The following is a 17,855-nucleotide window of genomic DNA, read 5'->3' as shown; positions in this document are numbered from 1 at the left end:
ATATCTGTAAAATAAATGCATAAACAGTGAAGCAGTTGAGGGGGGGCTTAGTGGGTTGCTAACGCCCGCTTTTTGGAAAAAAAAACAAAAACAATCACTGATAAAATTCTTGTAGACGGATTTAGTTTGAAATCCTTTTTTTTGTCTGGTCATGCTTGCATATCAATCTTATATATCTGTGAAAACATAAGTAAGCATTCATAACTAGTTGCTTTGATACGAATATTTTAACAAAAAACAAAATACCTTTCCTATAGTTTTAATATACACATGATGGCCATTATATCTATGTGATAACAGAATTGTAGTCATTTTAAACGCTTTGTTTAAAAACTAAACCCATCTTCAGTGGTGTTGGAACTCAATGCTGCCATTTCTTGTTTCATCAAGTTTTTTTCGTTCGATCAAAATATTGTTCTTGTTTTTTAATTCGTTTAATTTGCGCCAAAGCTTTGTTGGGTGGCGCTAGAGTGTTTGTCACGCCGTAACGCTTCTTCTTGGGCTGCTCTGATTGGTCGGTTTGAATTTGAAATCCATCATCCTTGAAGCTGATTGGTTGGTCTTGGTTTGATGGTCTTTTTATAGTTCCTAAAAAATAACAAATTATGGAAAATACAAGAAAATATAAAACAACATCTTCGATACAAATGTAGGATAAATGTAAATATTATGTTGCTTTTGCTACCAGACATAACATCAGTCTTTCTTCAGCTAATTTACTTTATTCCAATGATTTATATATAGAAGCAATAAAAAAATACTATGTTAAAAACGTTCATGAAAAACAAGCAAACCCACTTTGTTCTCTAAGCTCGCTGTCGTGGAACATTTGACATTTCTTCCCGAACCTACAGCGGCCTTTCCTGTACATCCAGCATACCTGCGTTTATATAGGAGTAACTTTGTGGGTGATTGTTCTTTGCAATTTAAACAACCCATTAGTAACCATGGGGTTGGGGAATGAATGAATGTATCTTATCCTCGCGTGGCCGAAAAACAACAGTCGTTATAACACGGGTGTTTATACACCTCGTGCCAGCTTACGAGTTACCATGTATGTTACTTTGTGGGTGATTACTTTTTTGTGAATTTTTCATTTTTGTATATTTTTTTATGTATGACTGATAATTTGAACAACTCATTAATGACCACTGGGTTGAAGAAATTGTCGTTAAGTGGGACACATACACCCACAATGGTAGCAGCGTCAAGCCTCCAAAAAAAAAAAATGTGGTCTTAATGCACAACCACCATCACACCATAAACATTAATGTTAGACCATATGTATAACCCCCTCATTACCCAAGGGTTAAATATTCATCATGGCCGACCACAACCCCCATACCCCACCTTCCTTCCGCCAACATTGGTGACTTTGTCCTTTGATTCGACCATCGTTACATGATGTTCCAAAACCTCACGATCTTCTTGCTCGGCTCTGTGGTTGGAATGTTTAGTACTGTTGTTGCCAATGTAAGGAAAATGGGTGACAAACATAGGATATTGTAAATATAGTATCGAAAGACAGAAGTTAATAGTTATATTCCTAGGTTTGTCTGCTGCATCAGAATTAATTTAGAAAACAATGAACTTTGGTTTTCGATGGGGGGGGGGGGGAATTTTAAAATTTTTTTATATAATGGGGGGATAAGATAAACGTACTTGTCAAATCTAGTTGTGAACAGCGATGATTGCGTCGCTGATTTCAAAACTTTATCGGCCGATGGTAGAATCACTTTGGCTGGAAACCCAAAGTAAACCTTAGCGTTCATAACTAATAGAGTTCCGCGCTTAGAGACCACAATATACATTAGTGAACATAAATTTCCCCAAGAGCTCAATGCTTATAAAAAACCTGACAGTAACGGTTTATATGATATTTATGTTTTGGTGAGAATATTACACTTTGAAAACAGCCGTTCCACGAACAGTTTTGTCAATTTATTTTTATTAACGATCGAACTTTACTTTGGTTTTGTACATAACATGAACTTGGTTATTCGATTTCAAAAGATAATTAAGTTATATTATGTTATGGCAACTAAAATGCGATCCCACCTTTTGGTTTTTCATCTTCCGAGTCTGAATCATAATCAGCAAGCAAATTCATAAAGATCTTATATTTAAAAAAATAGAGGTCCACTAAATAAACAACGAGATTTAAACTCTTTATCTTTGTGTGATATAGAAATAATATAAATAATGCCACGATAAATTGCACGATAATAATAACAATAGAAACAAATCTAACTTAATGGTTGTAATGTTTACTGATTAATGCAGTGTAGAAATTCCAGGGTTGGCCTGCCCACCCCAGGTTTGGTGCTTATGATCATAATATCTCAATTCAAATACAATGTACAATCAACATCATAATATTTATTGTTTGTTTTTATCCAATGTCATTTTATCTATGGACGATTGTCGTTGGTGAAGTTTTTGCGACGATTTCGTTCCAAGTTTATAACTTGTTGATCGGCGAAGCGTGCTATCATGTGACGCGCCTTCTGGTGATGTCATAGTTGGTGATGTCATACGGGGTTCCCCCTCATTAATGGGGGATCGAGGTGATGGGTCATTAAAGTCCATTATGACATCATAATTTTTTCTATTGCTACCCTCGGAAACTTCACCACCAGGAGGCGACGATGGGCCAGCTTCGGGCTCCGATTTAACAAGCTTCGGTTGAGTGATTTTGGTTAAATGTTTCGTTTCAGATCGAGAAAAAAACGTCGTTCCTTGGGAGGTGGAAGGTTGGTCCTGGGGGGTGGGGTCGGGGTCTCTTCGGTGACGGGTGACCATGGGGCTCTCGTGGCTTGCAAGACTTGTGTTAGAGCTCCTTAGGATCAACATCCGATCAAAAGTCCCGAGGTTGGAGGATGGGGTTGGACATCGGGATGAAAAGGAGAGATCACAACGTACGAGGTGTTGGAGTAATTCCTCCTGCGTCGGCCCCGCTTCACGGATCGTTGATTTAGTGAAAGCGTCGAGCGCTGTCGACATGTCCCACATTTGTATTGTACCGTTCATGTGGCCGGTGAATAAGTACCTTCGAGGTCGTGACCCCATGCGCGACGACCCTTCGCACTCATGTAAACAGAAGCAAGATATTGGGGATCCGTCGATGGAAGTGATGACTGCCACCCGATGTCCGTTAGATGATAAACGTACAAACAGTCGATCCGATTGTGGAAATATCTTCTGGATGAAAAGTTGGACTTCTTCGCGATCCCCGTGTGGTCCGATGTTGTTGCCGGCCGAGTAACTGCCAGAGGAATTGATCGGTTCAAGTGCGAGGACTTTAAATGAAGCGAGAGGGGTGGAGCCAGGTTGTGTTGATATCATACCACGGAACCTCGTGACTGTCCATGTACGTACATGGTTGTTGTCCGAACATACCGACACTAAATGTTTCTCGGATAACATAACTTTACACACCAGCCCACGATGGACCGTAAACTTCTGAAAAAGTTGGAAACCTTGGCCTACCAACTCCGGGTGTTGCACAATGACGCACACGGAGCCACTTTGTGTGCCGTACGCAACTTCTATCCACGTCCCAACTGTCGGCGACGTCTTCGGGGTGAGGTAGACACTTAACGCGGTGATCGCTGAGTTGGATTGATCTCTATAAAGCTCAGTTATTAGAAGATCATTATCCTTTAACCTGAGTGGAAACTTCTGCATGTCTATGTAGTATATGCCCCCGTTCACACCCCCGAGTAGTAAATACGACCCAGCGGTGTCGTAACTCGTAATCTTCACGACATCTTGTGCTTGCCAATGTTGTGACACAGCGTTCCACACGCCCACTCTACCACTATCACCATGTCTGCTACCCGTGGCAACCAACTGGCTGCCAATAAAGAACAAAGCGTCGATCGTCGCCGCCATCTTGAACTTCCCGATCTCGGTGAACTGAGCTTCATCCTGGAAACTCCAAAGTCGAATGTTCGTCGAGAACGCCGCCGCGACCATTCTCGTTTTTGAGTCCGGGGCCATTCCGTGCACTTTGGCATTTATCGCGATCTGTTGAACATCTTCATCAAGTGGGGGGCTAATGAACACCTGCTGCCACCCACTGTTCTCTTTCACCTTATAACACATCACAGATCGCGAATATGCGACAGCAATCCAACTGTTGTGCCCTGTGATAATTAGGACATCTCGATCTAAAGGAAGATCGTCATCTGTTGGTTTCGTTGGGTCCTCCAGGACTCCATGGAAGAGCACATCCCCACATGACGAGTGATGTAGCTCCTCACATACAGATAATCGACTTATTAGAGGGGTGAGACCGAAAAACTCCGCTTCCCTCTTTAAAGATGGGATATCGACATGATGAAGATCAACTTCTTTTGTTCGGAGGAAACTTAAGATGATCCGGAAGATCTCCGGATCACGATCGATGAAAATTGCTCCTTGTTCATCTTTATACGATGATATCCTTCCTGAGAGCAAACTAGTGAAGAAGGAATCCGGGATCCAACCCAGAGTTTCACGAGATGTTGAAAACCTGGTTCCTCCGACGTTTAAATGAACAATGGGAGACTCCATTGTTTCCATTATATTATAATCAGCTTTGTTACGTCACAATATTAAACATTACAAATAAAACCTGAAAAACACTAAATTTAAAAACTTAAATTTAAACAAATTAGTGGTGCAAATTCCTTACTAGCACCAAATTAGTAATCAGTATTGGCTAAAACGGTGTTTAAAGTTAATCTCAAAAACTCTTCACCCCTATGTTTGTAAACAAATAAGATATCTATGTTTATGTCACGCCTGCCTGGTTTGATAGAAATCTTAGAAAACCACATTATTTATTACGACACTTATAAAAATATTGAACCAGAATTTTATCATTCTAAACTTTTATTAATAAATAATTACAATCACAGTTCAAAATAAATACACGACTAAAATAGAAAACACGCGCGACACCATGCGGCACAGTATCTTCGTATTACGTCCGGTGGGTGGCGCTGTAATATTGGATTACTTCTGAAAAATAAAAACAGGATTAAAATACCTTCATAGTTTGTGTGGCTGGCGTTGGTGGAAAGCCACTACGGCACGACAAGCCCCCAGCCAATGGTAGTGGGTTTCTACTCTGGTGAGAAACCCTTGCTGGATAGACCTTACCCAAAGCAAGGAAAAGAAACCCGTTGAAAAAAAATAATCACACCAACAAGCATAAACAAAGAAAAAGATACAAAATCTTACAGAAAAGCCCCGCAGTGCGCACGCCACCAAGTGCCCACCTGCAAGGAGTCAAAGCCAACAATGGCCCTGCATCACCCGACCGCTTATTGAGAAAACATCTTGGTACCGCGATACTCTCGTCGTATCTTCACACAATATAATATCGTCCGGCTGTTACGCACCGCATCGACCGTTACGACATACTGTGGCTGTTACGAACCGCTAAGCGGCGACGTCCACGTAACAAACCCGCAGCTGTAACGTAACTAAACCGACCGTGACGTAACCGCACCGAACGCAGGGTCATGACGTTGCTGACCCACCGCATCGACGTAAAGCGTAATTGTGACGTGGCCATCGTCCAAATTACGCCATACGCGATGTTGTGTTTAACTAAGTTTAAGTTGTTGGGGGTTTACATTTAAAGTTAAATTAAGTAATTGAAAGGGAATTAAAAGTTAATGTGTATATATTACACTGCGCGTTGATATTACTCGAGTATATGTGTACCAAGACAGAGTTCTCGCAAAGCAAACGGAGACAATACAAAACCACTGTAAGATTCAAGTCCCAACAGACAAAACACTCGGAAGGAATGAACACTACAGTAGATGCTAATCTTTATCAAGTAAGATTGTTGCAACAATTCCTTTACATTTGTTTCAAATACATGCTTGGGGACATAGCTGGCAACATTAGATCCAGCAAAAAATAGCTGGCAACACTGTAAGAGTGCACCAGCCAACACACACACACAAACACTCATACTTAAACACTAAACCTAAACCACCTGAAACCGACATCCTTTATCGGCGTCTTTGATCTTCTTTCTTCGCGCGTACACACCTATATTAGGCCTATACACACTTATAGTAGGCCTATACACACTTAAGCCTACAAACACCTCAAACCGGCATCCTTATAGTGGCGTATTCGTCTTTGTTCTTCGTCTAAAAAGTAAAAACAATACTCGTTAATTGGCATTTAATAATAAACTTAAAACTTAATATAGAACAAGTTACATCATATGTGCTTGCAATGGGACACCTTTAGCACATATTATCCAAATATACAGATCGTGTTTTAAACGATTAACAACGGACGTCGTGAGGTTTTATAACGGTTTTATAATTCTTTAAATGTTCTTTGTTTACTACCAAACGGGACGAGAAAATAGAATAAAAAGGTGTCCCATCTTTCCCCAACCTACTATAATTTAAAATCTACAAAATTGACAAATATTTACATCTGAACTAAAGGGCAAGCTACAACACTACGTGCTTAACTATTATATTGGTTTGAATATAAATTACCTTGCGCTTTTTTTCTCGTCTTTTTCCATCTGCAACAATCAGCATTATTATACGTATTCATCTTAATAATATAGGTTTGCTACGTCATAATCACCTTGAACGCAATTCTCGCGATGGCGGATTCCTCTGTGACGTCACATACCCATATTCTGTAAAACACGAAACTTTGAAACAATTTACTTTTTTGACGGAACAATGAACTTACGAAGCAGGTTCTTCTGTTACGTCATCACTGCTTCTGTGACGTCACATCATCGATGTGTCTAGAAAAGAGCTTATGTACGTAATAATGCCAATTGTGATTTATACTTTACCAATTCTTTGACCTTCTTGCTTCGCGCTCATAGCGCAAATATAATTAGAATATACAAGTAATGTGCCTTGCGTCGACGCAGAACGCGCATGGGGCCCCATGAAAAAAACGCGAATCGTGCGGTAATAAACCGTATTGTGACGTCAGAAACGTGTATGTGACGTAACTGTATAACCGCGATAATTGAGTTTGTGTAACGCGAAGCAGAATAACGAATATTGTGACGTAACGATTACAACAAACGCAACGTCGCGAACATATGACGTAACGACTTGGTATTATGACGTAATTTAAGCTCAAATAGCGAAGGCGACGTGACGTCATAAGAGCGAGTGACCCAATAAAGAGATCGCGAATACCTGTATCTAGAATGAAAGACAATGTTATTACAAATAATAATAGTTAAACACAAGGCACATTACTTTGTTAGTATAATATATGATATAAATATAGTTACTATATATAGTTAGTAGTGGTGCATATAATGGTTAGTAATATAATAGCAATGCAAGTAATCAAATACTTAACTCAAGCCTTGTAGTAGGAACGCACATAATCCCAATCTGCTGGTGCTTCATCCAAACTGCAGCGTGGTGTGACTGGCGCGCGTAGCAAAGGCGGCGTTTTATGCGCGAAGCAATCAACGAAAAGCGGGGAGGGTAATTAACATTCTCTCGCTAGGTGGGGATAAAGAGCAGGGAAATGGTAATTGTTTAGGGTCATATATTACAGTCTGTGTGAAGCACGCTCACAGAAATAAAAAAATGAATAGAACGCGCATCTCTAATGTCGGTAAAGGAGACAGCATGATACTCTCTCTCTTTTTCGCGGGTCGTTCCCGTTTACTATTGTACTCAATGGAATCGATGGCGTTCTATGTAGTTTTTTCTTTTTTTTCGGTTTTGGCACAGAAATAAAAGAGTAGAACTGCCCAAAAATGTGATATATTCTTTTTTCTATTCACGTGACCGTCAACTCCGTCCCCATTTCGCTTGGTCTCCATTGTAAAAGATAGGCGCACAGTGGTTTTAAGAGGTTTTAGATGTTTATATTAAAAACTACACTAACTACTCAAGTTTATTAGACCAGTTTAGTTATTTGGTAGGTTAACGCTTACAGTTTACCACTTGTTTAGGATTTGACCACTATATTAAACGGGAACGAGTCGCGAAAGAAAGAGAGTGTATCATGCTCTCTCCTTTACCGACATTAGAGATGCGCGTTCTACTCTTTTTTATTTCTGTGAGCACGCAGGACTTAAAAATCACGTGTTTTCTCTCTCAATATGACGTAGCAATTATTGTTATCGCTCTTGTGACGTAACAAACCACATTCACCTCGTCATAAAACCACATTGTTCCAAACAAATATTTATTCCAGCAAAATCTTATACTTTTTTATATCGAAAAATAAAATTTCTAAAAAACACAAATATATACAAGTTGTCACGTGACTTTATGGGTTGATCATGTGACTTAATCAGCCAATCCACAGAGGAGAGCGGATCCACGTGATATCCAGAAATCTGGATGCTGATTGGTCGGTAGGTGAACCGAAACAACGAAGTTCGTTGAGTGACCTGCATTATGACGTCATTATACAGGGGTGATGGAAAGGTCATGAACTTATGAGGGAAAACACAGTCATTATAACACGCTTATTAGAACAGATGGCCTGTAATAAAATATAACTACAATATCTTGTATAGTAGGGTGGGGGAAGATGGGACACCTCTAACACATAACATCCAAATATCCTGATTGTGTTTTAAACAACTAACAACGGTCAATGAGGGTCGTTAGGATACGGTTTATAATTCTTTAAATGTTCTTTGTTAATTGCCAAATGGGAAGAAAAATAGAGATGTCCCATTTTCCCCACCCTATTATATTGTATTATTCCTCACCAGTAGTTGACAGCACACCAGCTCTCGCCCCTGTTTTATACAACGGGCATTTATAATCCTCGTCAGGTGGCGTGAAGTCCATCTTTGGCTCCATATGTAACAATGGCATCCTCTCGTTCATTACACGATCCAACTCTGATGTCATAATGCAGTCATCCGTGTTGAAGCGGAACGCATCGGTGAACAATCCATGGATGATCACACCGTCGGTTATCTCGGGTAACTGGGGGGAGTGGGGGGTTGCATTATATTGAATATAATTCAACATACTTAGTGATGTAAGAAGACCTAGAAACTACTTGGTTGAACTCGACAGTAACGTGGGGGTTACATATAATAACGATGACTTCACAACAATGATGACATCACAATAACAATGACATCATAATCACCTCCTTGTCAGCTTCATGTTCTTCCCCGAACCCAAGTTGGGAAAGTCCCTCGTGGTAATCCCCCTGATCCCTGAACAGCGACATCGGGTGGAAGTGGAAACTAAGTCGATCGATCGGGTAGTCGTAGCGACGAGCGTGGTTCTGGAGGGCGCCAGTGAGGAAACCTGGGAACAAACCAAGGTGAGTGGAAGTGGTAAGTACGGGACCAAGGTGTGGGACCAATAATGGAGGTGCGGGACCAGACCAAAGTAAGTAGAGTAGTAAGTATAAACGGGTGTAACTTACCTTGCGGGAAGAAGAAACCCGATATCCAGAAAGACTTTGGTGGACCTTGTTCCAACCAACGTTGGGTGAAATGTAGACGGAGGATTACGTCCTTTACCCACGAACCGAGGGGTTTAAGGGACGGGAAGGCTGCGTTTTCCCACATTGTGGGGACCTGGGGTGGGGTAGGGGGTTAGAATGGGGGTCATATGGTAGTTGGGGGGTTGTTGGGGTGGAATATAGTACTGTGGGGTAAGATGGATGCTGTTAGTACCTGAACTCAATACTTTTTTCTTTATTTTTTTAAATTCAATATTTTTCTTTATTTTTTTTAACTATACAACATATAGAATAAATAGAAACAGTGTATGCAGACTGCACTCTGAACCTGGTTATTGATGAAACTTGTGTATATCATCTCCATCTGTTCGCTCATCACAACCAAGCCAGCGATTGCTTTCTTCAACGTTTCCAACGATCCGATTATCACACGAAGAAGTTTCTTGAATCTTTCAACTTCTTGCTGGAGCACCGTGGTTAAAGAGTTGACTCTGTGAGGGGGTGGGTGTAAGTTGGTTATCCTCGCATGGCGGAGCAACAACAATCGTTATAACACGGGTGTTCTGTTTGACACACCTCGTGCCGCTTACGAGTTACCACATATTTAACTTTGTGGGTAATTTTTTGAAGCTATTACTGTTAAGTGTCTTGCCCAAAGACACGCCCACAATGGTAGCATCATTGAGCCTTGAACCCAGAACCCTAGTCTATAGATGTGAGCCCCACGGCACTCAACCACGGTCCCAATATACCAAGCAACAACCCCCACAACCCACCTCCCCTTTGAATCAAGCTTAAACATCGACTGTTCAGCCTTATCAAGATCAAGGGTGAATATCTTCATCTTTTCCAGAATATTCTCGGACAATTCTTCGACAATTTCATCGCTTGTCTTCCCTCCTCCCCCTGATGCGGTGCGGGGCTGAACCTCAAGGATGGTTGTGATCAAGTTGTGTGTCTCTTGTTTCTGGGGGGTTATGCGGTAATTTTTGATATAAGAATTAGTTCGAAAAAAAATAACAACACGACTTTGGGTTTAATGGCCAGCTCTGGTCTAAATCCCAGGTCCCATGGCGTGCCTCACTGTAGGACCTCACCCATATAGAATAGAATGTGCATATACAATGTTGGGGTAATGGGCCAACTCTGGCTCAAATCCCAGGTTCCATGGCGTGCCTCACTGTAGGACTTCACCCATATAGAATAGAATGTGCATATACGATGTTGGGGTAATGGGCCAACTCTGGCTCAAATCCCAGGTCCCATGGCGTGCCTCACTGTAGGACCTCACTCATATAGAACACACCTTTTCACAATTACAACCCCACCCACCTGGAAAGCGAGGTTAGCATTATTATGCATCCCAAATATCTCCGGGTCGTCGTTTATAGGAAGACTGTTGACATATTCTTGATATTCGGCCAACGTGTCGTAACTTGGGGCAAAGTAAACGCCCGAATCCGAATATTTGTAATCGGGGTCAAGAGTCGCTTCGCGGAAGAATCTATAATGTTTCTATGTTTATATATAATATTTCTAAATTTAATAACATATTTACGAGAATACATTAAAAATATTTTTATGACTAAATATATTTATTATTTTGCCAGCTTTATTACAATTCTGAAAAAAATCTTCTGGCAATTATTTGCTAAAATAAACATCGCTTTTAGAATTATAACATTTGTATATTTCTAATATTTCAAACAACAATTATTTATGTTTATGAAAGCTGCTTGTGTCATTTTCTTCCTTGATTTAAATATCTTCGTATTCAAGTATTCAAAAAGATAAATCAACTTTCGCATTATGACACATTACACAACATCTACATATCATACACCCCCCACCTCGACAGTATGGTCCTCAAACATCGTTGATCGATCGCATCGGTGACCCTCCCACCATAAGTGATCTCACCCGTGATATAAATGAGTGCATCCCAAGGTATTCGATCCTCGGTGCAAAACAACTCCAAGTTCAGCAACCCACATTCGCGATCGCTGTCCGTGAACTCGTAACGAATGTTCCAACCAAGAGGGCCGAACTTCTTACGCTCCTACATAGATATCATATATTATGACCAACATAGATATCATATATTATGGCCAACATAGAAATTATATATTATAAGCAACACATTTCATCCTATAAGGCCCTTGTCTGATTCAGCCGATCACTAACGGCCAACATCCAAACATATTATAATCACCCACAAAGTTGCATCCATGGTAGCAACTGCATGGAATATATTACAACCAACAAAATATAATAGACATAAAACAACATCACTTTAAAAGTAATCGACATCACCTTGAGCAAACCCCTAATAACAATGGCGTAAAGCTTTCATTTATTCGCGATAAAAACAACCATTACAAACCCAACCCCCACAAACCTGTATTGCGGCGTGGAAGAAACAAATCCCGAAGATCATCCGCCTCCAGTTGACCCCGATTGAATGATCCTCGAAGAAAGACGACGTGACGGACGCAAAAGCTCCTCGGATGTTGGAACGAAGACCTTTAGGCGGCTCGTTCGTCACCTGATGAATAATATTATTGTTACACCACCATGTGTAGTATATTACCTAATAGCTAAGTGACTTGGTTTTTAATAAAAATTCTATTGTTTTCAATAAAATCAGCCCTTGTAACCCCCCCCCCCCTTAACGGACCCTGTAACAGGGTAACCCCCCACCCACCTTAACGGACCCCTGTAACAGGGTAACCGCCCACCCTCCTTAACGGACCCCTGTAACAGGGTAAACCCCACCCACCTTAACGGACCCCTGTAACAAGGTAACCGGGAAGAAATTTGTCGGCATCGAGCTCAAGTAGAGACGGAAGTCGTCGTGAATCATGTCGGGTCCCATCTCCTTCATTCTGTTAAGTGGTGTTACGGCGTTATAATGGTTATTGTGGTGTTCTATTCTATATGGGTGAGGTCCTACAGTAAGGCATGCCATGGGACCTGGGATTTAGACTAGAGTTGGCCCATTACCCCAACACTGTATATGCACATTCTATTCTATATGGGTGAGGTCCTACAGTGAGGCATGCCATGGGACCTGGGATTTAGGCCAGAGTTGGCCCATTACCCCAACATTGTATATGCACATTCTATTCTACATGGGTGAGGTCCTACAGTGAGGCAAGCCATGGGACCTGGGGTTTAGACTAGAGTTGGCCCATTACCCCAACACTGTATATGCACATTCTATTCTATATGGGTGAGGTCCTACAGTGAGGCAAGCCATGGGACCTGGGATTTAGGCCAGAGCTGGTTCATTACCCCAACATTGTATATGCACATTCTATTCTATATGGGTGAGGTTCTACAGTGAGGCACGCCATGGGACCTGGGGTTTAGACCAAAGTTGGCCCATTACCCCAACATTGTATATACACATTCTATTCTATATGGGTGAGGTTCTACAGTGAGGCACGCCATGGGACCTGGGGTTTAGACCAAAGTTGGCCCATTACCCCAACACCCAGACTTTTATACAGAAAAAGCTCATTTAAACCAAAGGCACTAAGTAAAATATATGACACAGAGCACAGAGCCACAAATGCAACATACACCACACACTACTAGTGTAACACAACACACAACTCACTCTTTAAATATTTCTTCAAGGCGTGGCATAAACGACTTAGCAAGATGACAGTTTTGTAGGAACACCCACCCCCCACTCTCACGAGCCGCTGTCATCAGTTTCTCTGCTACTGGGCCCTGACCTGGGTTGTGGTGGATTCATTAAGATAATGCTTGATGCTACCACTATGGATGTTTGTGTCCTTGGGCAAGACACTTAACCGCAATTGTTCCAACCCAGTGGTCACTAATGGATTGTCCAAATTGTCAGCCGTATAGAAACACCCGCAAAGTTACATACGTGGTAACTTGTAAGCGGGCACGAGGTGTATGTAACAGAACACCCATGTTATAACGACTGTTGTTGCCTCGCCATGGGAGGATAAATAAGTTACATTCATTCATAAAACCTCTAGTATAGGAACCAAACAGATAGACCCACAACATACGTTCACACCGACCCCCACCCACCTTGCCCCAGAGATATAGCTTGATATTTATCTGTGTAATCCCTCTCCTTGGCGAACCTTAGGAAGGCCCCCATGGGGTCGGAACCCGTGCTTAACACGAACACCAAGGGCACGACGTTGGTCATATCGGCGTACAATGAGGATAATGTGATCGGGGGGTTCTCGACGAACTCCTTTCCGCTGTTCACGACCACAAAGTCAGTGATGCATGACACGACCTGAAAGACATTGTTTATTTAACTACTGTGTATAGTTGCCGATACTTGGCAAGCTATGGTTGCTTCATAAACCAACATTGACGCAAGTTTTCAATGAGAAACAAGTTAAAACATAACATGACTTTTATTTATCTCTACAAATACGATAACGAAGATCAAATTAATTAAAACAACGAAACGAAGAGAAAGGAATTAGCAACAAAATAACACTCGTTAAAACACGTTATGGGTAGAAAGTGCAGCAAAGAGGGTCAAGGATACACACACCCACAATGGTAGCAGCATCGAGCCTTGAACCCGCACCCTCAGGTCTCTAAACAACTTTTACACCCACCTTCTCCTCCTTAAATATTTTGCTCAGCATCAACTTTTGAAACATGCTGAGTCGCTCCTCCCAATGTCCAATAACTTCCGAGTCATCCTCCTTGTCGTAAGGAGGAGGGTCGGGGACCTGTCAATCAAACTAGAGGTTACTAAAGGTCATTCTTATTTTAACTGTAATATATTCTGATGTGTTCAATTGTTTATAAGATTTTTATATTTTGTGTTAGGATTTCTATGTTTGACTTGGCTATGAATTTATTTAAAAAACAAAACATTTTTATTTTTATTTGATGTACAGAATATTTATTTATAAGATATCTATGCTCACCGAATAAGTATCTGACGTGGCAGGGTTGAGACGTATCTCTAGCTCCCCTAGTGCGCAATATATCGGTGTTCTCGTTATATCTTCGGTTAAACCTTTAAAACAAGCGAGATTTTCCTCCAAGTCGACACATTTGATCCAATCCTGGGGTGATGGGGGGTTGAAGTTAGAGTGTGTTAGGGCAAGACAGTCCTTGTTTTTGTTTAATATATATTGTTGGTTTGGGGTAAGAAGATAGTGGATGTTTCCTCATTCTCTTTTATCTTTCCATTTGGTAAAAAACAAAGAATATTTACACGATTTTATAACAGTATTCTAAGAAATCTAGGAGAGCGTTGTCATTTGGTCAAAAACTTTCTGAACAACACCCAATATGACATCACACCCACCTCCTCTGTCAACCAATCAACATCGGGCTTGGGTGGTCGTTTCTTATCGATCCCCGTCGCCCCCCGGAGGAAATAATTCCACTCGTCATCGGATATCGATCCTCGTTGTCGCATGATGTCGATGCAAACCATGAAACTGAAGATGAGTTTGTGGCGTTCAAACAAACCACGAGCAACGTTTCGATAGATCGCGAACGTTGTGTCAACCTGTGGTTTATTTGTGGGTGAATATTTGGATGCTTGCAAATTATTTTAATAATAAAAAAAGTATTGAAAATAAAAAAATAAAAAGTTTTTTACACTAAAAAAATGATTTAGACTAGATTTAAAAAACCACTGAATGGAACCAGCATACGATAATAAAACATTACATAAAATCAACCTGTAATGGGTTGTGGGCGATGTTTGGATAATTGTAAATATTTACCAGTGGAATAAAAATACGAATTATTGAAGTGTCACGCCCAAGGACATATACTTTATACATGGTGCATGGCTCCGAACCCCATGACCCATCTAATGTGTCAGCTCGACAGCGAGCACGAGACTCACCAGCAAAAGTTTGAGTCTTTTATCCAAATTATCAGCGGGTTCGGCGTTCACAATGGTTGTGTTGAATATATTGTTGAAATATTGGAGGGAGAATTGGTACATTGGGTCAATCTCGCTCAACGAGGCAACAACGAAGAAGAGGACGGAGCCTCTAGTGGCAACCGGGCGGTATCTGCACAGAAATAATATAAATAGTGATGGTCACAGAAATAATATAAATAGTGATGTCACAGAAATAATATAAATAGTGATGTCATAGAAATAATAAAAATAGTGATGGTCATAGAAATAATAAAAATAGTGATGGTCATAGAAATAATATAAATAGTGATGGTCATAGAAATAATATAAATAGCGTAGTTCACCATATAATGTTACACACATCCATGTTATAGAGATATGGTTTGTGTGTGTTGAGGTAATCGCCAAATTTGTATGAATCCCAGGTTTTATAACAAGGACAGCACCCGTATAAATCAAAACAGTAGTGAGCCAATAATAACATCCAAGCTACTAGTTGACAATTCGCCAACTAGTAATTATTATGTGGAGTCTTATGTAGGATATATTATTGAAGGTTACGTAATTATAAAATGTATTTTGCAACAAGATAAATTACAATGATATAGTAGGGTGGGGGAAGATGGGACACCTTTCACACATAATATCCAAATAGCCCGATCGTGTTTCAAACAACTAACAGCGGTCTATGAGAGCCGTGAGGATATACGGTTTTATAAAAAATCGCTGAATGTTTGTTTACTACCAAATTGGAGAAGAACATAGATTAAAAAGGTGTCCCATCTTCCCCACTATATAATACCTTGACAAAACGATTGTTTTTAAAACTCTGGTCTAAACCCCAGGTTTCATGTGTGTAATGTTACAATATATTCACACACCTTATGTAATAAGATACCACACTCCCAACTTACTTTTCCCGAGCTTCCGATATGTTGATCTCGGTCGCCTCAGCTTCAACCAACCTCTTCGATATCACACCCGACGTCAACTTGGATTCGTTCAACGTGTTGATGAGCGTCTCGTTGTCGAGGATGTTTCCCTCCGATGTAAACAGGAGTTTAAGGATCTGGTCTTCAATCGACTTTAACTGGGCTTTGTCAGCGTTGATCCTGGAGGAGGTAATATTGTTATTCATCTCTTCAAATATGGTAGCGAAAATCAAATTAATTAAAACAACTAAGAGATAGAAATAGCACCAAAACAATTTACTTTAGCTTAAAAACATTCCACCAACAACGTGGTTACTCCTCCACCAATACAACCCATGGCTGGCAGATCAACCGCAAACCCCTTAGCGGGAACCACTTCAGTAAGATGTTTGTGGGAAATTTTACTCTACATGAAATACCAACATGGCAGATAAGATGATAAAGGCCAACCATACCCCACAAACCTTAGAATAAGTTGGTTCCTCTGTTCCTCAAGATCAGGTCGTTCCAGTCGAACAACGTCGCTCAATATTTGATCTTCCAACCCGAGTTTCGTCACCGTGAAGTTGATTATTGTTACCTGTGATGTCATAATACAATGTTACCTGTGATGTCATAATACAATCAACAAATACGTTTATTACATCGCAACCAAAGGGCAATTTTTTGAATTTTTAACCAAACTGGGGTGGCATTAAAACAAACTGTTCCAAAAATAGCGTGACACCCCGTTTACTCCTTACAATTACCCCCATGCAGCCACAAATACAGCCAACTCACCCCAGCAATATATTCACAACCACAAATCACCTTAATACAAACTTCAGGCAGATAGTGTGGGTTGGCCAGTTTAGTCGTCATGTAGAAACGGAAGTTTTTGTCGTAATCGATGTCCGAGTCGCCCAACCGTATCAACATGCGACCTCCCGACATGTACGTCTGCATAGAAATAATATAAAAACCATTAGGTGGCGCAACAGGGTCATTGAAACAACAAATAAAACAAACAAATGAAGCAAACATTTTTCCATAAAAAAAAAAATTCCTTTTAATTCAAAACTTAACCTTACAGACAATTTGTGCAAAAACACATAAAGTACGAATACAAACACGACTTGTACCTGTTTAAGCAACACAGGTTCGAGCGCCGGGTCCAAAGTTTCCTCCAACTCCTCGCACAACACAGGCATTCCAATCCTTATTGAGTTTTCCAATGTACGTAGGAAGTTGGGATCGGTTAGTTTGATTATTTTCAAGCCATTCTTCATCTCCTTGTTGCGAACCCACCTGTTGGTTGTTATAAATGATGTGTTGATTATAATATTTTCAAGGATAATATTTGTATGGGAATATTACACTATATATTAAGTTTTATTCATCTGATAACTCACACATAAGTTACTTGAGTTTAGTGGAAAACATCTCATGAAGAAAAGATACAGAACACCCATATGCACCCAACACCTACCCCCCCTAATCTAACTAACCCCCAGGTACAGAAACCCCCATTCACACCTATACACCCCCATATTAATGACCCAACACCCCTATCCAACCCCCTTTATCCC

The 17,855-nt window shown here is 40.6% G+C and overlaps 3 protein-coding genes across 4 annotated transcripts; all 3 read right to left on the bottom strand.

The window, feature by feature from the left end:
* Positions 1 to 3: 3 nt before the first annotated feature.
* LOC100177538 lies at positions 4 to 2,139 on the bottom strand. 2 transcript variants are annotated; one of them, XM_002121561.4, is made up of 5 exons: positions 2,059 to 2,139; positions 1,663 to 1,741; positions 1,351 to 1,438; positions 799 to 880; positions 4 to 588 (listed from the first exon to the last, which is right to left on the bottom strand). In XM_002121561.4, exons 1-5 carry the CDS (start codon positions 2,108 to 2,110, stop codon positions 386 to 388), a joined length of 504 nt encoding a protein of 167 aa, XP_002121597.1. In that variant the 5' UTR covers positions 2,111 to 2,139; the 3' UTR covers positions 4 to 385. The 2 variants fall into 2 exon arrangements, with proteins under 2 accessions (XP_002121597.1, XP_026695963.1); XM_026840162.1 differs by lacking the exon at positions 2,059 to 2,139 and having other exon boundaries at positions 1,663 to 1,831.
* Positions 2,140 to 2,142: 3 nt separating this feature from the next.
* Positions 2,143 to 4,645, bottom strand: LOC100176770 (BTB/POZ domain-containing protein KCTD3). Its single transcript, XM_026840161.1, has one exon. It carries the CDS (start codon positions 4,564 to 4,566, stop codon positions 2,380 to 2,382), a length of 2,187 nt encoding a protein of 728 aa, XP_026695962.1. The 5' UTR covers positions 4,567 to 4,645; the 3' UTR covers positions 2,143 to 2,379.
* A 3,312-nt stretch (positions 4,646 to 7,957) lies between these two features.
* Positions 7,958 to 17,585, bottom strand: LOC100179890 (dynein heavy chain 6, axonemal-like; the record flags this gene model as incomplete). The annotated part of the gene is made up of 20 exons (XM_018817154.2): positions 7,958 to 8,413; positions 8,741 to 8,963; positions 9,133 to 9,296; positions 9,418 to 9,571; positions 9,785 to 9,947; positions 10,233 to 10,423; positions 10,789 to 10,960; positions 11,307 to 11,515; positions 11,855 to 12,001; positions 12,236 to 12,341; positions 13,079 to 13,199; positions 13,528 to 13,744; positions 14,079 to 14,195; positions 14,397 to 14,537; positions 14,783 to 14,989; positions 15,335 to 15,506; positions 16,270 to 16,467; positions 16,752 to 16,867; positions 17,098 to 17,226; positions 17,409 to 17,585. Coding segments are annotated over 20 exons (3,228 nt in total), but the record flags the coding sequence as incomplete, so codon positions are not given.
* Positions 17,586 to 17,855: the final 270 nt, after the last annotated feature.

Source organism: Ciona intestinalis, unplaced genomic scaffold, assembly GCF_000224145.3.
Source record: "Ciona intestinalis unplaced genomic scaffold, KH HT001146.1, whole genome shotgun sequence".
Lineage (NCBI taxonomy): Eukaryota > Metazoa > Chordata > Ascidiacea > Phlebobranchia > Cionidae > Ciona > Ciona intestinalis.
This window is presented reverse-complemented; position numbering and strand designations above follow the sequence as displayed.